This window comes from Python bivittatus, unplaced genomic scaffold, assembly GCF_059951505.1.
Source record: "Python bivittatus isolate LINGU-HERP-01145 unplaced genomic scaffold, Pbiv_v1 ctg000150_np1212, whole genome shotgun sequence".
In the NCBI taxonomy this organism is placed as follows: Eukaryota; Metazoa; Chordata; class Lepidosauria; order Squamata; family Pythonidae; genus Python; species Python bivittatus.
In genome coordinates this window covers 42,615-67,570 of record NW_028277036.1, presented here as the reverse complement: position 1 = coordinate 67,570, position 24,956 = coordinate 42,615, and the positions used below count along the sequence as shown (strand labels likewise).

The window sequence follows — 24,956 nt, the reverse complement described above, 5'->3', positions numbered from 1 at the left end:
CACCCCCACCCCTCTTTGGACTCAGATGTCTCTTCTCAGACCATTGTCTAGGCTGCAGCTCTTCCTCCTCTCTCCCAAGGTTGTTCTCACAGACCTCATGACAGTTCAGCCTTGAGACAAAATAATTGGGGGAAGAGGTGAGATGGGATAGGCCTTCTTACAACATCTGCAAGGATATTCTGCAAGACCTGTTCTCCCTTGCCTCAGAGTGCAGGACATGGACTAACGGATTTAAGTTATAGGTAGCTAATTTCCAGTTTACTATTAGAAAATACTTTCTAACAGTAAACACAGTTCAACAGTGAAACCATTTCTGGTGGGCTCTCCTTCATTAGATGGGTTTGAGCAAAGGCTAAGAAGCCATTTGTCTAAGATTCTTTCGTTTGGTTTTCTATGGTTGTATATACCTCCCCATGTTATTGGAGAACCAACTCCGCCCTACTGAAACGATGGAACGAAGCAAGCAAAAATGGGTGCTTCCAGCCAGACGTCTCCTTGTGCTACTGTCAGAGCTTTTGGATAGGCAAGGTCAGGAAACTGGAACTGGTGGGATTTCGGGAATGATTTTTATTTCAGTAACAGAATCTTGAAAGCCTATCAAAGCCCTTCTCTACCTCTACTTATACAGTGGTACCTCGGGATACGAACTTAATCCGTTCCGTGACTCTGGTTGCAACTCGAGTTGGTCTCAAGTCGAGGTAAAGTTTCCCATAGGGTTCAATGTAAATCCGGTTAATCCGTTCCGCCCTCCGAATTTGGTCGCAACCCGAGGCGAATTTCCCCATAGGGTTCAATGTAAATCCGGTTAATCCGTTCCGCCCTCCGCCCGAATTTGGTCACAACCCGAGGCAATTTCCTCTTCAGAGCCTGACTCCCGCCAAGCCTGCTCTGCATTTTCTTTGGAGCCATGCTAACACGCACACCAAAAACCTTCACAAAACACCACAAAACACACCACGAGCCTCACCGAACATCTCCTTGCTACCGCGACCTCGCCCACAGGAAGCCGCGACTGCGTGACAGCAGGGAAAATGGCCGGGGATCCGGTTCGTAAGTAGAGGCAAGTTCATAACCCGAGGTAAAATTTTCCTGCCGAAGCTGGTCGTAACCCGAAATGTTCATTAGTAGAGGCGTTCGTATCCCGAGGTACCACTGTACTTAACAAAATCAAGGCGGAGTTATTCTGAGTTTCTTTCTCATACTTTCCTCTTTCCCAGGACTTAATTGTCTTTTGGGGAACCTTCTCCCTTAACCTTCCACTCCCCAGTCTCATAATTAGACTGTCATTCCATCAGAGCTACCGATCAAAAGACAGTGTTTTTCCCTCATTTCAGAATTTTCTATGGGTTGGTGGAGTTATCATTGGAAGATAATGATTTGATGGACCCCACATAAGATACTGATCTTGAGACAGCTCAACAGCACAGCACAAGCCTTTGGGGGAAGCACCCAAGGTTTGGTGCCTATGGAACGTACTGCCCTTCTGCTCCACGTTGGCTCCTGCTGGAAAACAAAGAATCCTCTTACCGTGATCCTTACACGTGGTCTCCGCAAGGGGCTTCCTCAGAGCTCGAGATGTTCCTTGTGTACATGGTAAGCAAATTGGCCTGTGAGGGAGAAGCACCAGAGAGACATCAACTGTACCTCATCATGACTCTTGAGCTTCAGCCCACATCTTGTCTAATGGAAGTTCAGGCTGCTTCTTCCCTATGCAAAGTGGCCACAATGGTGTGAGAATTGCTTTCAAACTAAAATAAGACAGGAAGCACCATGCTGGCTGGAGAATTCTGGGGGTTGAAGTCCACACATCTTACAGTTGCCAAGTTGGAAAAACACTGACTTAAAACATACCACCCCATCAGTTTGCCTTTTAAATATGAAACAACCAACTTGTTTTTGACAATAAAAGACAGAGATAAAAAACTCACATTTTACAGAACTACATTAAAACAAATATCTCATCTATGATTGATTCTAATATTCCTTTGAATCAGAATTGAAAGTACTCTGCCATCTCTTTCTCTCTCTCTCTTTGTCCATGCAAGATCTCACCTTGCAAAGATGCTGAACTTAACTTTTCTACCAAGTTTTATCAGGGCGACATCATAATCATAGAATTCAGGGATTCCATGATCTCGTAGTTTTCCGATGGTGTATTCAGGGTGGATTTCGATTGCAGCCACAGAAAAGTTGTCTTTGCCTAGGAAACAGGAAGATGAGACATAGACTTTCTGCTGTCTTGGGCTGCATAGCTTATCACCAGATGATGAGATCCTCAGCTGATCTCTGCCCATCGGCTACTCTGAAACAGCAAGCCAGATGTGTCTTTTCCTGGTCAGCTGACTACCCTATTAGCTTCCTATTGACAGAGAATTGTGCTTACCAATTGAGACTGTGATCTGCTCAGCTGTATCATCAATACTGAAGCAGTGAGCCGCTGTCAAGATATAGTACTCGGAAACCAGGGTTCCTTTGCAGTGCTCAAATCCTGTTCCACCAACACGCTTTGATTGGAAGAGAAAAATCACTATGAATAATTCACAAAATAATGCTATGTACATTTACTTGGAAGTAAATCCCATTCTTTTCAATAGGACTAGTCAATATTCAACATTAACTCAAGAAGAAGTGTTGTTACGTCCTCCTATAAGTGCTATTGGATAGCCTTAGGTCCACCTTACTGTACCACACACTGAGCAATGATTGCTCTCTAACAGTTGCAATCAGCTACAACAGTTTCTGCCTTTTTCCACTTTTTACAGGTCCTTGGATAACTGCTGGGTAATGCTCTTTCAAAAATCACACTAGTAGAGAATCAAGGATGTAGAAAATATATCCTGTTATTAAAGGTCTGGAAAATCTGATTGGGTTACTGAATCCAAACAAGTTTCCTATCTTTTAATAAATAGTAACTGTCTGGAGAAAAGGTAATATTTCGCCAAGGTCTTAGCCTTGAAAAAAGGGAGAGTTAATACCTGGGGTCTTCCATGGGAACAAATTGTTGGACGTGTTTCTTCTTTAAGACTTTTCAAGGGAACAAGAGACCATCCCCACCCCGCTTAGCTAAGAAAGATGGAACTCGAAGCCTATAAAAAAACAGGGGGCAGAAGGAACTAAGACAAAAGAGAAAGAAACAGAGATGAATTTTGGATGCAGAAGATGTGATCTTGCTAGCATCCACAAAAGCAGAGGGCAAAATCTCCACCTCCACAGCTTTGGAGAACTTGTGTAATTTATCCAGTCCCAGGGACTTGAATTCATTCAAAACTGCTAGGTGTTCTCTCACCATGTCCTTGCCTCTTTTGACCTGCATTTCTCTTCTGTCCCCCACAATGTGACTTCTCACAAGATGGACCGTTTTTATCTTCTCCAAAAGGACAGATGCCAAAACACAAATGAAGCCACTCGGCCTTCTGCCCGTTTATTTCTTCTTTTATAGACATGCTTTGTCTCTCAGGCTGATGTGAAGTGTCTTTTTTTTTTTTTTAATTTATATGCAGACTTAGATTCTCCCACTCCTGCAAGGACTTGTTGCCTAGTTTTTGAAAAGATGCACTTTGGAGCAGTGAATCTTTTATTATAAAAGTCTGAGAGAGTTTTCTGCCCACAATAATAATCATAATTGAGTCAGTCACTGCTATCTAGGTCATCCCGACTGTTTGGACATTTGCAGGATCCCAGGTTCTTAGCTCCTGCCTGCTCCCGTGGATCTCTCTGTGTCCAGCACAAAGGAAATTCACTGAGACTTCAGGGGCATTTTCATCTTAAATGATCAGAGGACTGGAAAATTCTCGTCCTTCCAGGTTCTCTACAGGCTGAAACTTTCCTGACTCCATTCCTTAAAGTTTGCTTTCTTTACTTTACTGAACTTCCTTTAGCTGCACAGGAGACTCACGCTTTCTCCTTTAAAGACCTTTTTGAATATTTACTTCAGTGGCTAGAGTTCGTAAACCTGCTGGAGGTTGAAGTGTTCCATGTGTGCAGGATAGCGTTCCTCAGGGCAGGAATTTGACCTGAGCAATGATGTGGGAAGCAGGTTTTATAACTTCACAGAAAGGAGATTTATTGACAAGAAAGATATGGTAGGGATAAGCGAAGCCTAGCACCTAGCTAACTACAGTACATCCTACCAGAAGGAGCATGTGCTCTATGTATGTGTGCTGGGAGCAAATGCAGAAGGAAGCGACATGAGATAACTATCTCTTAGACCAAGAGCAAGCAGAATTACAGACAAAGAGAGAACATAAAGTAAACCCTTAACTCTCTCTTTGGTCCCTGGTGATTGGGAGGTCATGAGCTGCTGAGTCAATGCCACTGAATCTGCATCTCCAACAAATATGGTGTCAAGATCAAGGAAAATCACCATCCCTCTCTATTCTGCATCCAGGTCTGGGCATTGCATTTTAGGAGGGACTATGACAGACTGCAGCATGTCCAGAGGTCAACAATCAAGATGATAAGAAGGAAAACCAGATGAGGAACGGATGGAGCCAATGGGCATGTTATCTTGGAGAAAATAAGACTGTAGAAAGACATGATAGCTTTGTTCAAATATGTGGAGGGCGGTCATGTAGAAAAGAGGGTACAATTGTTCAGAGTTCTTCCAACAGACAGGACAAGAAATTATGGGTTGGAATTATAATGAAACAGGTTTCTATTGGACAACAAGAACATTTCCAAATGGTAAGAGCTTTTCAACTGGGACACAAGGCTTCCTTGGGAAGGGGTGGACTCTCCTTCACTGGAGGCATTTAGAAGCTGGATGGCCATTGGTTGGGCATGCTGTCATAGTGGGTTCCTGCACTGGGTAAAGTCTGGACTAGATGAACTTCAGGATCACTTCCAACCCTGACATTCTTTAACTTTGATGGGATTTGACCTACTTCATGCAAAATGAAGTAGGAGGTGGCTGGGGGCTTGGACAGGATTGCACCTCTCTTGGCCCATCGCCCCCGGCACTCCCCATGGTTCACAGAGGAGTTAAGGGAGCTGAAAAGGGCTAAGAGACATCTAGAGTGCCTCTGGCAGAAAACTAAGGATGAGTCTGACGAAACACGGGTTAGAGCCGCTATTAAGGACTACCTAGTGGTGGTAAGGGCGGCGAAACGTCAGTATTTATTGCATCCTCAGAGTGTCACCCAGCAACCCTGTTCAGGATCACTTGGTCCCCCCTGGGTAGGGAGGGCTTGGAGGACTATTTACAGGGCCGTGCAGAGGAATTGCTGAACACCTGACAGATAAAATCGCTCAGAGCCATTCTCAGTTGGAGGCCAAGCGTGAGGCAGGTCCAGTGGAGTTGCCTGGGAAACACTCTTACCCAATTATCTGGGAACAGTTTGATCCTGTTGCCCCTGAGGAAGTGGACAGGGTCCTTGGGGCTGTTAGTGCGGCTACCTGTATTCTAGATTCTTGTCCTCCTGGTTAGTTAATGCCACCAAGGAGGTGACTTTAGAGTGGATACTGGCGGTGGTCAATTCATCCTTACAAGAGGGGGTGTTCCCGAAGCCTTTCAAGGAGGCTTTGGTCCACCCCCTCCTCAAGAAACCATTCCAAGATCCCACCCTTCTGGACAAATTTTGTCTAGTCTCCCACCTTCCCTTTCTAGGAAAGGTGGTGGAAAAGGTGGTCGTGTGGCAGCTTCAGAGGATCCTGGAGGAAACGGATTATCTGGACCCCTATTGGTCAGGTTTCAGGTCCGGTTATGGGACAGAAACAGCATTGGTTGCACTTTTGGATGATCTCTGGCGAGAGTGGGAAGGCGGTAGTGCATCCATCCTTGCTCTTCTTGACCTCTCAGCGGCTTTTGATACCATCGACCATGGTATCCTTTTGGGTCGGCTGCAGGAGTTGGGGCTGGGTGGCACAGTGCTGTGCTGGTTCAGCTCCTTTCTCCAAGGCCGAACTCAATTGGTGTTGATAGAGAGTGAGAGGTCCAACCCAAGGCCCCTACTTGTGGGGTGCCTCAGGGTTCAGTGCTCTCGCCGCTCCTATTTAACATCTGCATGAAACCGTTGGGTGAGATCATCCGGCACCATGGGATGAGGTATCATCAGTATGCTGAAGATACCCAATTATACATCTCCATCCCGGGTGACCTAAGTGGTGCTGTGGCTACCCTATTGCGGTGCCTGGAGGCTGTAGGGGTCTGGATGGGGGACAATAGGCTTCAACTGAACCCTGGTAAGATGGAGTGCCTGTGGGTACAGGGAGCCTCAAGATCTAGGAGTTTGTCATCTTTGGTTCTCGTGGGAGTCACACTACCACAGACAGACCCGGTGCATAATCTGGGGGTCCTCCTGGACTCACGACTCCTGTTTGAAGAGCAGGTGGCAGTCATGGCTAGGAGGGCCTTTGCGCAACTTCATGTTGTGTAGCAGTTACACCCCTTCCTCGATCAGGAGGCCCTCTGCATGGTCACTCATGCCCTGGTCACCTCCTGGTTGGATTACTGCAATGCGCTCTACATGGGGCTACCCTTGAAGGGTATCCGGAAGCTACAGCTGGTGCAAAATGTGGCAGCGCAGACAGTTCTGAATGCCCCTCGGAGGCACATATAACACCGTTGTTACACGAACTGCATTGGTTGCCCGTTTGCTTCCAGGTCCAATTCAAGGTGTTGGTTATGAACTTTAAAGTCCTTTGTGGCACAGGACCAGGTTATCTGAGGAGCCATCTCGCCCCTGTTATATCAGCCCACCCCACTCGGTCCAGCAGAAGGGGCATGTTTGCAGATCCCACCAGTCAAGGAATTTCGACTGGTGGGATCTAGGAAGAGGGCCTTTTCTGCTGTGGCCCCCACTCTGTGGAACAACCTACCTCCCGAGGTGCGGTGTGCCCCCACTCTCATAGCCTTCAGGAAAGGTGTGAAATCCTGGCTGTGCCAGAAGGCCTGGGGGCCAGATGGGGGTTCGCACCAGTGGAGGTGGCGTGTGGGGTAATTGATTTGTCCCTCCATCATCTTGAATGTTTTTAGTATCTATGTATAGGGTTTGTTTTTACATTTGATTTTTAATGGATTCATTACTTTTAATTATTTATGGGGTATTTTAAATTGTTTATGGGTTTTTTATTTTAATTGTGAGCTGCCCAGAGTCACCCGTTGGGGAAGATGGGCGGTATACAAATATAATAATAAATAATAAATAAATAAATAAACATGCCTACTTTGCTTTGACTCCTCTGCTTCAATGGATTTCACCTACCTAAACCTGCCTCTCTCACATACCATTGGCTTCCTTACAAATCCCATGTAATGGCTGAATAGGCCATGCTGTGCTCACAGTGCTTACAAAATTGGGAGAAGTATAATTATAGGCCCAATGTTTTGCTCCCTTGGGGGGAAAATAATGTTGCTGTCCAAACTCATTTGGTTAGTGCTGGTCTAAGAGGCTTTCCCCACTTGTATTCCAGTTAACATCTTGTGGAGTCCTTGGGGTTCTCTAAGCTTGGTTGTTTTCTTGCAGACATGTTTGTTACCCGGCTAATTAGCTAGCCTAGCTGGGTAACGAAACGTCTGCAAGAAAACAACCAAGCTCAGAGAACCCCAAGGACTCCACAATGCAACCCTGAGCTTCATAGGTTCTCTTCTCTCAGTTCACATCTTTCTTCTGCAACGTCCCCATCAAGTTGCCTCCAACTCATCCCCAGCCGATGGATAGGACAGGCTTAAATAATACTTCATATGCTGGTGTTAAAGTATTTTCATCCTTACTCCAATATTGTCCAACGGCAGTCTCAAGACATGTAAAATCTATTAAACATCCCAGACAAAGCCCGTAAGAAATGAGGAATGCCAAATCTTCATCAGACAATAACTAAAGAAAGCATACTTCTTTGAGCTCGATTCTGCTCCAAAGACCAGGCTTACCCTGATGGTGATTTTGGTGTTCCAGGGATATTTCATTTGACCGTCTGCTGTTTTATGCTCTTTCCCCAAGCCACACATAGGCAAAGTTTCACTCTCATCTGGGAATAGAAAGGAACTTTTCTCAAATCTTTGAATTTTCTATAAAAGCTGAGGGCAAAATGGCCTGGAGGTTAGGCAAGAGACTATGACCCAAGAATTACTTGAGAAGGTTGAGAAGGGAAAGAGAGAGGATAGGTAGCAATGGGAAGTCACACTCCACAGGAAAAGTGGGAAGAATTCTGTGAGGGAAGGTCCTTAAGCTCAGTGGTTTTCTGAGAAGGATTAAATGCCCTATAGAAGCATGCAATGAAATCAACAAAATGTAGATTCAGATTACCAATCATTTTATCAAAGGCTTCTTGCAGATCTGGAAAATCCTTCAGTTTGAAGAAATGCCTCTCTTTAGCTTTATCTGATGCCAAAGCATTCATGTTTTGCACGTTTATCATATTCCCAACACCAAAGGCATAAATATCTGCAGGGAAGCATGGATGAAACATAGGTTGGTAGAGAAATACTAATGTTCCTGATAAAAAACAGGCAACAGCAGTTTGTAGTGGTGAGTCTTTAACAAGGTGTTGCAATCTTTGTTGTCTTCCTGGCTAGAACCTGGCTATAATCGAAAATCTCCAGACCTTTTATGGCTTATCTTGACTCATCAGCTACTAGCTTGGGGAGGAGACTCCCAACCTGGCTGGACTAGATTAGAATCTTTACTGAAGACAAAAATGAACAGTTGGTTGCCCGCTGCCATTTTCAAAGATGTAAATTACTTTTATACTTGTATGGATTTAAACCCATAGCTCCTTTCTTCTGAACTTCTGAATTGACTGATACTGGTCAGGGCATTTGGTGGCCTTGAAGTCAAGTGGTTGTTAAACTGTGATGTTCACTTCTAGCCTGGAAACTTCTGATTTTCTCCTCAACACCCACATTTAGGAGTTTTCATCTAGCATCAGAATTCTCTCACTGACCAATCACTATACTTTTAAACAAGGCAATTATGTGCATTCTTAATCGGCAAGGAGACCAACACAAGAGTAGTAACCCTCTTGAAGGATGGAGGACAAACCTGTTTAGATTTCCACAGAATGCAAACTTAAAGAGGTTTACACATCTTAACCAAAATTTCCATTTTTTTTTTTTTTTAATCAGCACTCAGTTGTTACCGACTCTGCAGTGACTGCTTGGACGAGTCCTTTTGCAGGTTTCAAGGCAAGGTGTTTCGGAAGTGGTTTGCCAGTGCCTCCTTCCTAGAGCAGAGCCCAGCTGGCGAGCGCAGGAGGCGGGGTTTCTGTTGCTTCGCGCCCTTTTCGGGCATGCGCGGTTTTTCGCGCTTACCGGCAACTGCTCCCCACTCCTTTTTGCAAGGCGCCGCCAGCATTTTTCCTCCCACCGGAGTGAGAGTACCCATTTATCTACTCACGTGAGTTTTCGAACTGTTGGGTTTACAGGAACTGGGGAGGAAACGAGCTCACCCTGCTAACGCAAAGGCTGGACTTGAACCGCTGAAGCGTCGACCATTTCTGGCCGGCAACTTTCAGCGTCATTAAGCCACTGCGCCACCGCGTCCCCAAAATTTCCATACAAGAACCAAAATTCTCAAATATCATTTGAAATCTGCAGTCCCCCAAATTCTGCAATGCAGTTCACCAACAATAAAAAGTGTATTTTAGGAAAAAGATCCATACAAAAATGATATATTTATGAGAGTAATGTACAGAACTGAATTCTATGCAAACTCCAGATTCGTCCATTCCTGATGTACTCTAACAATTTGTGTGTCAGTGTGTATGCCTTCAAGTCAGTCTTGACTCCTGACAACTCTCTGGACAAGTTCCTGCATTTCTCTTGGCAAGGTTTTTGTAAGTGCTTTGCAACTGCCTTCTTCCTAGGGCTGAGAGAAGGGGCTTTGTGCTTAAGGAGGGGTGGGGGCTAGAATGCATGATATCCCAGTTTCTAGGCTGGTACCTTAACCACTACTCCAAATTGACTCTCACTCTGACAAATATACTCCTATACTGTATGTGAGTTTGTGCTAGCCAAGATGAACTGCACTGAAGGGGCAGCAAGGCTCTCTCTCTCTCCCCCCTGCCTCTCCTTCTCCCTCTCCCTACCTATCATCTATCTATCATCTAGCTATCTAATTTATATAGATGTCCACATCCACATAAGACTCTGTATGGAGTCCTTTCTTCTGACCCAGCATTCCTGAACCTAGAAAACTGGATTGCTGTTGACCTTGTTCTTGGGTTGCCATTGTGGGGGGGGGGGGACAGGAGGTGGTACCAACCTTAGCTGTGACTGCTCTACAGGTGGCAGGGTGTCAGTGCCATTGTGTGAAGTGGGGCTGTAAGGATATGTTGGGAATACTGTGTGGGTACTGCCCACCCTTCAGCCCAGCAGAAGCCCAGCTTCTGAGAAGCTGGATCTTGTCACTAGGTTGGTGTAGGCCTCTCCCCAACTACTGGTGCTGGGGGATTTCTACTCCCTTGTCCTGGGTCTGGGGTCTAGGAAAACTCCATAATTCATACCATCCATGGCAGCCATGGTCCCAAGTTGTTTAATCACTGGCCTGATAAATATGCTAGACCTAATTTTTGCCTCACAGTAGTTGATTTGTTATCTGAACATGAGAACACTACTCTGAGTCCTTTGCAAGATCAGATCATTTCCTCGCCCAAATAAGGTTTGTTTGTCACTGCCTGAAATTGTTCCAGATGCTACGAAGAAGGGAGTGGAATGAACTCTTCTGAAGAGTCATCCTGTGATGGAATGGAATTATGAAGGCAAGGCTCAGAGAGATAAACATTTTCTTAGCTCGCCGGAGAAGCGTGGGAGCTACAAGAGGATGAGACTGGCACCTCCCTGGGGAATTCACATGTTGTGACTGGCTGACTTGGGAACTGGGGTTTCAGTCTGGGAAGATTCTTGCTAGAGGTTGTAGCTAATAAACATAGCTGAACTGAATTTGCATTGTCTCTTGGAGTTCCTTGGGCTAGGCCTGAGGCCTTCTTCAGGGCAAATCTATATTCAATTTGTGTGTTAATTTCACTTGGTGTTATATTCAACTGGGAATGCAGAAATTGCTTTTGTGATATGATCTACTCTCTATTGTTCCTTGGGTTAAGATACAAGAGGTGGATCATAGAATTAAAACAACAACAATAAGCCAGTGGCTTAAGGTTTAAAACATTGTGAAATTCTGGCCGTGTAATGATGATGGTTCAAAGCACTTTTCTCCTCATTTCCTTCCCAATCTATGCATCATCAGGACTTACCCAAGTATTCATTGCGGGGATTCGAATGGGATTTCCCTATCCTGAGGAACTCCTTAATGCCCCTAATGGCAGAAATTGGATCACCACCCATGTTGTAGTCACCTGAAGGATGAGAGTATGAGTTATTATACGGCAGCAGTGTTTGATCAATTCACCCCTCAAAACCTTGGATGTGGCCCCACAGCAATTCCAAAGGTTCCATGGAACTGTAGAAATAATTCACTCCATTCAACTCAACTGAATTTGAATCGTTGTAATAAAATTAAGCCAGTGGTAGTTTTCTTTCAGCCCCACCATTTTTTTATGTATCATTTAAAGACCAAGTAGAGATCTTGACCTAAAAAGGAGGTTACATACATAGGAAGAGGCTTGAATCTGGGATGTAAGTAGACTCTGGAGGATGAGGGGAAAGAGAAGGGGGAAAGGATAAAAATATAAAGCAAGTTCTTCTGAATATACATACTAAGAAATATTTGAGCACTCTGTAGATCTAGTTTAAGCTGCAAAGTAGGGAATATATTCCTTATATTGATAGATATAATAAAAGTTCTTTCAAACAAACATTAAAAAGTAGCTACCCTACCAGCAAAGTAAGGTTTTGTGTGTGTGTGTGTTTCCTTACCATCACTCATGAGGATGATCACATGGCGTGTGGAATTGGAAATAGGAGGAGGGATTAATTTACGTCTCCTTTCATCAGCTTCCTGAGAGACCATCATTTCATAGACAGCTTGCAGGCCTTTGTTGATGTTGGTTCCTGGCTTTTGCCTATGGTCTAGAGAATAAAGAAGGAGGAGAAGGAGAAAAATGAACATACACTCTTTGCAGTTGGCTGGCCTTGGCAGATCTCATTCGGTATTCAGGCTACACATGCAGCTGCAATATAACCTAGCTGGTCTTCAGACCCCGCTTCAGAAAAACATCAACAGCTGCCATTCTTCAGTGTTGAATTTTTTTTCATCCTCAAGATTTCTTATGCTATTAAGCATTCTGAATGCATGTTAATACTTCCTAGTTGGTAGGATGTAGGCAACAATATCTTGGCTTCCAAAATAGTCTATACAGTAGACTAGAGATTCTAGCTTGCATAGAATTGCATGAGAACACTTGAGGTAAACCATGCTTGACTTGGGTTAAGTTTGATGTATTCTGGCCAAAACATGCCAAAACCAACCAGTTCTGGTCTTACAGTTAGGTTATGCTGCATATGGACACGTAACCACATTGGTAACATAGTCTACACCTTCTTTATCTTACTAAAAAGTGTTATGTGAAAACCTCAAGTGACCAAAGCCACGATGGATAGTAGAGTACGGTACCATCTGGGGATGATCATGTCTCATGAAGGATTGAGATTAAAAATTTAAGATAGCATAGCATGACCTAAAAAGAGAAATAAAGGTATAATGAGTGTCTGTGAACCTTAGAAAAAGTGGAAGGAAGTCACATATTTGAATGAAGGTGGTTTGATCTTAAGGAGTGCAGTTGATGAATACATGTAAACATGTAAAGGCATAGATTTAACTAGTAATAAAAGGGCTACAGGTGTTCTAGGTTGTTGTGGATAAGTATAAAAGTAGGAATCATAGACTGATATTAGTTCCATGTTAGACTACAGTGGATGGTGATAATGAAAGATCCAGGAATGACTTTGGGAAAAAATTGAACAATATTCTGAATGCATCCAATTCAGGGGGAATTTTTTCTGCTAGATAATATCAGTGTATTGGTGGGAAGGGGAGGGAAGAGTACAGAAAATGTTATTAGGCCATTTGGAGATCCAAGAAGGAACGAGAAGAGTGATCTTAGAAAAAACTCTGTTGGTTTCAAATACATGGTTGAAGTATAAATCTATTCATGCATACACAGTGCAGAGGATGACTGATTTGGTAAAATCATCACTTTGATGATTTTTATGACAAAAGCAGATAATTTGTAACAGATACAAGGGGGATGGGAGGTTCTGAACTTGAGACAGACCATATCTTAGTGGTGTATACAAAAATTAGAAAATAGATCAATTCCCAGTAGAATGATTGGAAAGGGAATGTAAGGAAAAAGACTTAAGGAGGCAGAAACCACTTGGAATAGAATGGAAAATGTTACAGAGTGCCATGTAAGTGTGTGAAGTTATTTACTGGAAGTATGAAAAAGGCTTCTTAGTGGTATTATGAAATGAAAAGGTTGTGGATGAGAAAAATGTGTATTAGAGAATGATTGCTATAAAAATGAGTATGAGAGATAGCTCTTTTATTATGTGTTTAGAGATTAAAAAATAGTTGCAAATAATATGGTTAAGGATGATAAGGAATATTGAAGATTAAAAGAGGAATTGCAATTTTGGTGCAAAGAAAATATGGAGAATAGGTAAAGAGCTCTAAACAAGGCCCTGAATGTGATTAGAAACAAAAAATGATGAAATGATTTGGGATGAAAACGAAGGGAGGAATGCTGGAAGATTATACTGAAGCTTCATGTGGTATGACTGTGATATGTCAAAGAGTGGACTTGAAATGAATGTAACAAATGTTACTGTTCAAAAAAAAAACTTCATGGAAAGGAAGTAATCAATGTGAAAATTCTGAAAAATGGTAAGGCTGCAGGTGTAGATGGTGTAACTGGAGAATTCTTAAAATATGGATGCGTTTTGCCTAATGGAATGTCTTGTTTCATTGCAGGAAGTCTGAAACAGCACCTGTCAATTGGAAGAATACTGTTATGGTTCCCCTAAACAGAGTGAAAGATAACAAGAGAAAATGCAAAAACTAGAGGTGGATTGGTTTATTAAGTGTCCCTGGGTAGGTATTTGGGACAATTCTGATAGAAAGGATATGAGAGCACGCAATAACCGTCTCCCTGGCAAAAATCAGGAATATGCCTTACCGGTAAGTTTGACTTTTTCCATTAGTTCAATCACCCAGGCCACATCACTGCTGTTTGGATTCATTGTGTTCAAAACCTCTTTGCTATGGGTGGCAAAAGTGACGATGCCGTAATTGGGGAAGATGTCATAACTGGAAATCTACAAAAGGAAGCCAGGAGGCAAGAAGAAGCATGACTCACACTGCATTCTCCACCTGAGTTTGTTAACATCCAGTCCCAAGGGCAATGTGAGAATCTCTCAAAGGACATTATTCCCCTTCGGCACACAAAGTCTCCCCACCCCCAAGCATTTGCTGGTGAGGGAAGGTTATAAATCCCAGGCCTCTCCCACTGGCCTATTCTCACTGACTTAGGCTTACCCATGTGGCAACATCCACAAAGTTCTGGAATGCCCTGTTCTAGAACTGCAAAGTTCTAGACTGCCCTGTTCTGTAACTTCTGCAATACCCTATTTCATTCTGTTCTGTTCCGTTCCGTTCCATTCCGTTCTGTAACCTGCAATACCCTATTCTAGAGCTTTGCCGAAGTTGCCACATTGGTGAGGCACAACAGCAGTCAAGCCATCTCAGTAGAGAAGCTAACAATAAAGAATGTTAGTCTTGTATTCAGCCCCTCAACCACCTGAAGGCTGCTTAGAGATGCACATACCTCAGTATAAATCTATTCTATCTGACTGTTCTTGTTTTAAGAAAAAATACCCGAAGAGCAACTATGAATTATCAAGGGGTTGACAAGTAGGTAGAAGGACTAAGGAAACCTCAAAAGGATAGCGAACCTTGCCACAATTTTTGGCAGCCATCATCAAAAAGAGTACCAAGAGGTGCTGCAAGGAGGATCAAAGATCTTTAGCTTAAAGACTTTTTTTTTTTTTGGTCTGCTCTCAGTAAAAGTACCCTACGTAGGACTTGGCCGGGGGGGGGATCCTTTGGGGATCCCCCTGAAGAAATGTTGTCTTCGAGCCCCATGTTGGGTGCCAGAAATATGTAAGGTTTTGTAGCCCAGAATATATACTTTCCAATGAGACTCTAGACCGAGTTTTTCTAAAGAAAGTTCAGCTTTTATTTTGGCCAAGAGAAAAGCAGGGTGGACCACTCTCTGTCCGACTGGCAGAGGGAAGACAGAGAACAGCCACACCCTAAAACAGTTTACAACAGCTTTTATACCTTTTTGTCATCAGGAAGCATCTAGGAGGAGGGCCACACACACAAGTGTGCCCACCTTCTAAGGTTGACATAACATTAGCTTTTTTTTTTTTTTTTGTCTGCGCTCAGTCATTGCTGACCCTACGGTGATTGCTTCGACGAGTCCTTGCAGTTTTCAAGGCAATTGTTTCGGAAGTGGTTTGCCAGAGCCTCCTTCCTAGGGCAGAGCCCAGCTGCCGAGCGCAGGAGGCGGGGTTTCCGTTGCTCCGCGCCCTTTTCGGGCGACTGCGGTTTCGCGCTTTACCAGCAACTGCTCCCGACTCCTGTGCAAGCGCCGCCAGCATTTTTCCTCCCACCATAGTGAGAGTACCCATTTATCGACTCACGTGCGTTTTCGATCTGTTGGGTTGACAGGAACTGGGGGAGGAAACAGGCGTTCACCCTGTTTACGCGAAGGCTAGACTCGAACCGCCGAAGCGTCAGCCATTTCTGGCTGGCAACTTTCAGCGTCATTAAGCCGCTGCGCCACCGCGTCCCCTAGCTTAAAGACTAACTCTTTTTAAATCTGATGCTGTTCATATCTTCCCTTCCACATATTGATATGACTTTGCTCCTTCATTCTCAAACCTCCACAGAAAGACCAGAACCTATTTCAAATATTGGCCATCCTGTTCAAGAGATTAGACCTTAATTCAGGGTTAGGATGTCCCTTAGTTTCCACTAGACTGTCTCTTTTTCATCTGTTTTTTCTATAAAAAAATGTTTTAAATAATAATAAAAAAGAAATTGCCATGCTGCAAAGCAGACTATACTAGCCTTTAGCCTCGTTTTTATTTGCCAGAATGGCTTTCAGCTTTACAAAGGTCCCTATGGGATGGTAGTGAATATTTTGTGAAGTTAATTCATCCAGCAAATGAGAATTTTATGTCTGGCCATTCCCACAGCAGCAGTCATTTCTCAGTGGCTCCCCACATTTCCAGTGTGCCCTTGATCTAAAATGTTGTTTATCCCTGCCTTAATTTCATCATTTAGACACTGTATGTCAATCTTGACAACTTTAAGACATGTGGACTTCAACTCCCAGAATTCCCTAGCCAGCCATGCTGGCTGGGGAATTCTGGGAGTTGAAGTACACATGTCTTAAAATCGCCAAGGTTGAAAAACACTGGTTTAGAACTAGTATCAGGGCCCCCTTGGTACAGCACTGAGCAAAGAAAGTTTCTGACTTTTCCATACCTTCTCAATCAACTTGATTGTAGCATTCCGTGTCTCCTGGAAATGTCGTTTAGAAATACTTCCTGAGGCATCAAGGATAAAGTAGATGTTCATTGTGCTGCCTTTCTTAATGTCAATCCTATGCTTCTGTGTAGAGGCTGGGAGATGAAAAGAACTAGAATTCATGTCTTGTTTCCCCAATTACAGTATGTGCAATTTTGACATATTGGACATTCCTTATAGGGAATCAAGGAATTGCAACTTGATGGCATATAATCAATCAATCAATTTGTAACTGCCCACAGTCACTCTGCAGTAAGATGGGCAGTGACAAATTTGAAATATAAATAAATATCAAATCAATCAATCAGTCAATCAATCAATCAACTGGAATAGTTGATCTGAGGCCCCAATTTTTGTTTCATTTTTTTAATTTCTGAAGCTCAGGTGTGTTATTGATTCTGTAGCCCAAGTGGCATTGTTCATTTGATGAGCCAAGTCATCAGACTATGAAGATGCCAAGATATGCAAAAATGCAACACTCTTTACGAAAATGGGGATGGCCAAGTCTCTCTCTCCCTATATTCACGCACCCCAATGACTGAGCATGCTTAATACATATAAAACACTGGCTTAACACTGAAGGGGAAAACTATAACATGATGGTGGAGGTGCTACTGGAATGAAATAACCTTGAAGAAGGTACAGCTAATTAGCACTCTGCACTGCAACATATTGGTGCAAGTTTCATTGATGGAAATTAGAATTAGAAGCTATTCTCTTGACATCTGGTAACATCTCTGTATTTTGGGGTGAGATTCTACCCAGAGCTTCAAGAGTGTGGTATTGGTCAGGATAGAATAGAATAGAATAGAATAGAATAGAATAGAATAGAATAGAATAGAATAGAATAGAATAGAATACTTTATTCGCCAAGTATGAGACATACAAGGAATTTGACTTCGATGCAATAAGCTCTCAATGTGTTTGCATAACATCAGGAAATAACGAATAATAAAAAGTAATAACGTTATATACTAAAACTATGCAGTCAGAAGAGGAGAATTGGAGGAAGAATAATACTATGGCTATTGACTAACATATATTCATTTTTAAAAGGAGAAGCTATTGTCTAGCATATATTCACATTTAACAGAACATTATCAGTCACATCTTAGCAGCCATATCTTATCATGCAATGTCAATCACTTTGTCATGCTGCATTAATTAGGTGTTCAGCAGAGCAATGGCATGAGGGAAAAAACTGTTCTGGTGTCTAGATGTTTTAACATACAGTGGTCTGTAGCGCTGTCCTGAGGGAAGAAGTTGAAACAATTGATGTCCAGGATGAGAGGGATCTGAAGATATCTTCTCTGCCCTCCTTTTGACCCTCACAGTAGACAGATCTTCTATAGAAGGCAGGCGGGTTGCAATTATTCTTTCTGCAGACTTAACTATCCGTTGGAGTCTGTACAGTGGAACCTTGGTTCACGAACTTAATTCGTTCCGCGACTCTGGTCGCGACCCAAATTGGTCGCGACCCAAAGCAAATTTTCCCATAAGGTTCAGTGTAATTACCATTAATCCATTCTGGCGTGGAGGACAGGGAGGCAGTTACTGCTTGGAGGGAGAGTCCCCCTCCCTACAACCACGTGTCAGGGGTGGAAAAATGGCCGTGGACCATGTTTCAGGGGCAGAAAAATGGCCACGGACCACGTGTCAGGGGCGGAAAATGGCCGCGGACCACGTGTCGGCGGGAAAATACCCGCGGACCATGTGTCAGGGGCGGAAAAATGGCCGCGGACCACGTGTCGGGCGAGAAAATGGCCGTGGACCACGTGTCAGGGGTGAGAAAATGGCCACGGACCGTGTCACGGGAGGGAAAATGGCCGCGGATCCTGTTCGTCACCCGATCCGGCGTTCGCGAACGGAGGCAAAATTTTGTGACCGGAGCTGTTCGTGACCCGAATTGGTCATGAACAGAAGCGTTCGTGACCCGAGGTACCACTGTATCTGGTTGTGGAGTCAAACCAGACAGTTTTAGAGGAACAGATAACAGACTCAATGGTTCCTCTCTTAAACTGCCAAAAGCTCCTGAGGTAATTTAAACTTCCTAAGGTGACACATGAAGAACATTCTTTGTTGTGCCTTTTTGATGATGGTTGTGATGTTAAGCATCCATTTCAGGTCTTGGGAGATTATAGAACCCAAGAACTTGAAGGACTCTACTACTGATACTGGGCTGTCAAGTATAGTAAGGAGAGGGGAATTAGAAGGGTTCTTCTTAAAATCCACAATCATCTCCACAGTTTTGAGTGTATTCAGTTCCAAGTTGTTATGACTGCACCACAAGACCAGTTGTTGAACCTCCCGTCTGTATGCTGACTCATCTCCATTTCGAATGAGACCAATGACAGCTGTATCATCTGCGAATTTCAGAACTTTAACAGAAGAGTCTTTTGAGGTGCAGTCATTGGTGTAGAGGGAGAGAAGCAACGGGGAGAGCACACATCCCTGAGGAGCACCTGTACTGATTAACCGGGTACTAGATATAGTTTTGCCTAACCTCACGTGTTGTTTCCTATCTGTTAGAAAGCTGATTATCCACCTACAGGTAGGGTCAGGCACAGTAAGCTGGATCAGTTTGTTGTAAAGGATTTCTGGAATAATAGTATCAAATTCTGAGCTGAAGTCCACAAAAAGAACTCGTGCGTAAGACTCTGATGAGGGTAGAAGACAGAAGACAGATACATCTATGAATAATAGCAACTGGTAGTCTGACAGACATCCACAGAGAGAAAATGGGGTTCACAGAGAAAGAGGGGTGCCCAAGATACTATGGGTAGAATCTTCTGCCTTGGAGGAACCCGATATTTCCTTCCATTTTTGCTCAACTAGTGATCTGCTTCTATATTCAGGAAAATATTACACAATGTCTTAATGGTGATGCTTTTAACAATTCTTATAGAAGGGAATATATGTAGCTCAGGGTTGAACTGTAGAGTCCTTGGTGCTCTCTGAGCTTGGCTGTCTGCTCGCAGACGTTTCATTACCCAACTAGGTAACATCATCAGTGCAAGGGAGTTCTGTTGGTCAACTCCCTTGAATGGCTGGTGTGGGTCTTCCGGGCTGTATGGCCGTGTTCTGGAAGTTTTGTTTCCTAACGTTTCGCCAGCATCTGTGACCGGCATCTTCAGAGCGCAGGAGCACAGACAGGAGCAGTTCTCTCTGTGCCCAGGATGATGTGACCCTTTTGTGTTTTTATACAGATGTGAAGGGGGGGGAAATTGGGGGGATGTGGGGTTGGGTTAACGAGTGGGTGCCTGTTTTGGTGTCAGAATATGCTTATCTTCCTGGGGATTAGGCAGGGTTTTTTCCCTCTATTGAGTGTTAACGAGTGGCTGCTGGGGGTGATTAGTATGTTCATTGTGTGAACTGTATGTTCATTGTGTGAACAAGCCTTCGACAATACAATTCCCTTGAATGTTTATGGAAAGAAGAGGGAATTTCTAAAAAAGCCCTCAGCACTCTCTTTCCATATTGAAATGAAATTCCATTAAATTGCCCTAGAATATTTTACTACTCAGAGGAATTGAGAGCATCTAACAACATAATTGTGCTCTTATTATGCTAGGAGGAAAATTATAGTGATCCAAGCCTGTTCCATCTACAAAGACTTACAGACATTTCTATTAGCATCTGCAGCTTCAGCAGTTTCCATCAAAGATGAGATGAACTTGGAGGCAACCTCTTGTGGGCTATCAAAAGTAAATGGCTCTGGGAAAGAACAGGAAGAGGTTGAATTAGCAACAGAACATCAAAAGATGATGCACAAAAATAGAGCTGATTTTTACGCAAACCACAATTAAAATATTAGGAAGGGAAGTTGCACATTCTGCTGCCCTGGGACCCTTTGTGACAAACATAGAAGACTCTCTGGTGCTATCAGTCTGGTCCATTTTATGGACATTATATATGCCATTATATATGTAATTAATATACTAGTGTTCTATACAGTTTTTAATGATGCATTTAATCTCTATGGTTTTTAGCAAAAATACCCTGTTATTACTGAAATGTTCTTTGAGACAATTTTCTCTACTCCCATTTTCTTGATGTCCTTTTTTTTACATAAAGCTTGCCTGCTTATTTATCTGATAGATATCCACCACAATCAAAAGACTCTTTGATAGCACAAATCTAATAAAACAGTAAATGAATTCCCCTGACTGTAAATACATGTATAAGAAAGTTCCCCAGGTTAAGTTTCTTCCCTGGTTTTGTATTCAGCTTTCAGACAATTGTTATTTTTCAGATGCACATTCCCTAAAATTATATTTATTGTGAATTTTTGACTGGTTTTGAAGGCTCTGAGATTTGTCCCAATCTTGATGTTGAAACCACAGTGTTCATTAGGGTGAAGTTCATCAACTAGCTTCAACAGAAATCTGTGGCTTATTTTTTCCCCCCCATTTCTAAGCTACTACATAAAATCTCATTTAAATCCTGCTTCCTGCTAATTGTGAAATAGAAAGGTCTTAATACGCTAGGAAGAATTTTGTAAGGAGGATGACAAAGCAAGTAAAACAAGAGAGAAATCCATTCATGGTCACCTAACCATGGTTTGGACATTATCTCTGAAGCTTGCCTCTGACCCACCCCCTGAATGCAACAACGAAACCAAACTGTATGGAAGGTATGGTATCGCTACACAATAAATCTGGTAATCAGGAACCCCTCTCACAGTCCCAGGGTTCACATTTTCAGCATTTAACCCTAATTTTCAGCTCCCATCAGATATTCCATCCCCTTTGCTCACGCCAACACTCTGGTTCTGTTCCACTCCAGATTCCTGATTCTTGGCAAGTCCGTTCAGAGGATCCCACAAGAATGAGACTACTTGCACAACGGTAGCGGACCCGGTACCCTATCCAATATTCATTGCCTTCTTTTTGGCCACCAATCGGAATACCTGGGTTAGGGCAGTGGCCACCTAAGCAGGAGAAGAGAGGACACCATTATAAATGGTCATTTTGACAATTTATCATCATGAAATATGTAACAGCATGAAATAACAGCAAATATGTTGCTATGTATGTATAAAATATCTGTCAGAACTCAAAAAGCCAAGAATTAAAGCTACATTCTTAAAGCTAAGAATTCTCTAAGTTGCTAATGACTTACACTTTTCTTATTTTTTTCAAGCATCCAGAGATTGCCTGTTTTTTAATCTATCCAGCGGGATAAACTGATTGACAGGTTTCTCTTTTAAGTAGTATCTCAATTGGACCAGAAACTGAATTCTTGCATGCTGATTTAGTTAATTTAGAGATCCTAATTCTCCAAGTAATTCTTCTGTTCAGCAAATTAAGATAGAGCTCATTTCTGGCTAAGTGTAAGGTGACCAACTGAGTATAGAAGCTGATGGAAGACAAAAGCCGACGCTGTCTTTTCAAAGACCAAAAAGAAAAGGAAGTCTAAAGTGAGAAGATTGGGAGGTCTTGCATGCAATTAACTGTCACACTCACTTCCGTCTTCACATATCGTCGTTTCTCCACTCCATTTCCCATTGGGGAGGCAGGTTCGGACTTTAGACCCCCCCATGGAGTACCCTGAGTAGCAAGCAAACGTGATCTTCTGGCTTACATTGTAATATGCCTGCCAGGGCTCATAGTCACCACTTGCAAATTCTAAAATCCTGTGGCAACGAACATCTGAAAGGAATAGCAGACATCAGTAGGTAGGATGGAGTACTTCATGGTCATATTCTGTAACTCACCCCATCTCAACAAATTAATCCTCTCCTTCTTGAGCTATTTGAGCATTCAGTCCTAAGACTGTGGACATCTGAAAATGGGCAGAGGTGTTGACAAGTTCCCCTAACTGGAACTCAATACCTTATCACAGACCTTCAGACTTTCCGTGGCTTGATTTGGTTCCTAGGCCAGAACCTGGCCAAAATTTCACAGTTGTGGCTTGGCTAGAGACAAATCTTCATTAGAAAGAAAAATGAAGCCAAGTAAAACAGTTGATAGCCTACTGCCAGATCATACATGTAATCTACCTGTTGCCTTTAGCCAGTCAATCAACAAATACTTTGTACCCAAGTATCAAATACAATTAACTTAACATAGTCAGGGTGGTTACATTAACAATAACTGGGCCCTTGACTTAATAGCAATTAAAAAAAAGTAAATAATTTCTTCCTGGGAATCTCCAACATAGTGGATCTGTAAATTCCTTCCTTATATCCCGATGGAAGATGCAGCCTAGGAAAACATGTGTCAAGGGTTTCAAGGCACCATAGTCACAGGGACAGATACCAGTAGTGGATTAATGCTTCGAAAAGTTCTTATCTAGGACTGATGAGAGAAATATGTTGAAATGGGCCTTTGTAAAGCAAATCTGGAACTGGGAAGTAACCCAGCATGGCTGTAGTGGGGCTGACAATGGCCATGGGTAGTGATGTACAGCCCCTTCATGGATCACTGCCTTGTCGTGGCAAAGGGGCTTGCGTAACTCAGTGAAGCCATGAGCTATACCGTGCAGGGCCACCCAAGATGGACAGGTCATGACAGGGAGTTCTGACAAAATGTGGTCCACTGGAGAAGAAAATGGCAACCCACTCCAGTATCCTTGCCAAGAAAACCCCCTGGACAATGTTAAAAGGCTAAAAGATATGACGCCGGAAGATGAGCCCCTCAGGTCAGAAGGTGTCCAATATGCTACTGGGGAAGAGCAGAGGGCAATTCCAAGTAGCTCCAGAAAGAGTGAAGCGGCTGGGCCAAAGCCGAAAGGACGTTCAGCTGTGGATGTATCTGGAAGCAAAAAGAAGGTCTGATGCTGTAAAGAACAATATTGTATAGGTACCTGGAATGTAAGATCTATGAACCAAGGCAAGCTGGATGTGGTCAAACATGAGATGACAAGATTGAACATCGACATCTTGGGAATCAGCGAACTGAAATGGACGGGAATGGGTGAATTTAATTCGGGTGACCATTATATCTACTACTGTGGGCAAGAAACCCTTAGAAGAAATGGAGTTGCACTCATAGTCAATAAGAGAGTGGGAAAGGCAGTAATGGGGTACAACCTCAAAAACGACAGAATGATCTCAGTGCGTATCCAAGGCAAACCATTCAATATCACAGTCATCCAAGTCTATGCCCCAACCACTGATGCTGAAGAAGCTGAAGTTGACCGCTTCTATGAAGACCTACAACACCTTCTAGAACTAGCACCAAAAAGATGTCCTTTTCATCATAGGGGATTGGAATGCTAAAGTAGGAAGTCAAGGAGTAATCGGAATAACAGGCAAGTTTGGCCTTGGAGTACAAAATGAAGCAGGGCAAAGGCTAATAGAGTTCTGTCAAGAGAACAAGCTAGTCATAGCAAACACTCTTTTCCAACAACACAAGAGACGACTCTACACATGGACATCACCGATGGTCAATACCGAAACCAGATTGATTATATACTTTGCAGCCAAAGATGGAGAAGCTCTATACAGACAGCAAAAACAAGACCAGGAGCTGACTGTGGCTCAGATCATGAGCTTCTTACTGCAAAATTTAGGCTTAAATTGAAGAATGTAGGGAAAACCACTAGACCACTCAGGTATGACTTAGATCATATTCCTTGTGAGTACACAGTGAAGGTGATGAATAGATTTAGAGGATTAGATTTGGTAGACAGAGTGCCTGAAGAACTATGGACGGAGGTCCGTAACATTGTACAGGAGGCAGCAACTAAAACCATCCCAGAGAGAAAGAAATGCAAGAAAGCAAAATGGCTGTCTGATGAGGCTTTACAAATAGCTGTGGAAAGAAGGAATGCGAAAAGCAAGGGTGAAAGGGAAAGATATAAGCAACTGAATGCAGATTTCCAGAGAATAGCAAGGAGAGATAAGAAGGCCTTCTTAAATGAACAATGCAAAGAAATCGAGGAAAATAATAGAATGGGGAAGACTAGAGATCTCTTCAAGAACATTGGAGATATGAAAGGAACATTTAGTGCAAAGATGGGCATGATAAAGGACAAAATAGGCAGGGACCTAACAGAAGCAGAAGAGATTAAGAAGAGGTGGCAAGAATACACAGAAGAACTATACAAGAAAGATCTTAATGTCCCTGATGTCCACGCTGGTGTGATCGCTGACCTTGAGCCAGACATCCTAGAGAGTGAAGTCAAGTGGGCCTTAGGAAGCATTGCTAACAACAAAGCTAGTGGAGATGACAGTATTCCAGCTGAGTTATTTAAAATACTAAAAGACGATGGTGTTAAAGTGCTGCACTCAATATGCCAGCAAGTTTGGAAAACGCAACAGTGGCCACGGGATTGGAAAAGGCCAGTTTACGTTCCAATTCCAAAGAAGGGCAATGCCAAAGAATGCTCAAACTATCGCACAATCATTTCACATGCTAGCAAGGTTATGCTCAAAATCCTACAAGCTAGGCTTCAGCAATACATGAACCGAGAACTACTGGATGTACAAGCTGGGTTTCGAAGAGGCAGAGGAACTAGAGA

At 43.1% G+C, this 24,956-nt stretch overlaps 1 protein-coding gene and 1 long non-coding RNA gene across 3 annotated transcripts in view; one reads left to right on the top strand and one right to left on the bottom strand.

The window, feature by feature from the left end:
• Positions 1-21,587, top strand: part of LOC148216598 (uncharacterized) — a 46,252-nt gene extending 24,665 nt beyond the window's left edge. The window contains exons 2-4 of the long non-coding RNA XR_015795096.1: positions 13,866-14,072; positions 18,867-18,969; positions 21,276-21,587. This is a non-coding gene — a long non-coding RNA (uncharacterized LOC148216598). The remainder of the gene's footprint in view (positions 1-13,865; positions 14,073-18,866; positions 18,970-21,275) is intronic.
• LOC103052347 (complement factor B-like) overlaps positions 1-24,956 on the bottom strand; it is a 36,857-nt gene that overhangs the window by 4,261 nt on the left and 7,640 nt on the right. For both annotated transcript variants that reach the window (XM_088134817.1, XM_088134816.1), the window contains exons 3-14: positions 21,956-22,141; positions 21,247-21,420; positions 20,109-20,204; positions 16,449-16,585; positions 14,071-14,209; positions 11,810-11,962; positions 11,188-11,289; positions 8,244-8,381; positions 7,868-7,965; positions 2,384-2,504; positions 2,053-2,200; positions 1,528-1,607 (exon numbers count right to left, since the gene is read on the bottom strand). In XM_088134817.1, coding sequence (XP_087990943.1) covers positions 1,528-1,607; positions 2,053-2,200; positions 2,384-2,504; positions 7,868-7,965; positions 8,244-8,381; positions 11,188-11,289; positions 11,810-11,962; positions 14,071-14,209; positions 16,449-16,585; positions 20,109-20,204; positions 21,247-21,420; positions 21,956-22,141 — 1,572 coding nt within the window. The remainder of the gene's footprint in view (positions 1-1,527; positions 1,608-2,052; positions 2,201-2,383; positions 2,505-7,867; positions 7,966-8,243; positions 8,382-11,187; positions 11,290-11,809; positions 11,963-14,070; positions 14,210-16,448; positions 16,586-20,108; positions 20,205-21,246; positions 21,421-21,955; positions 22,142-24,956) is intronic.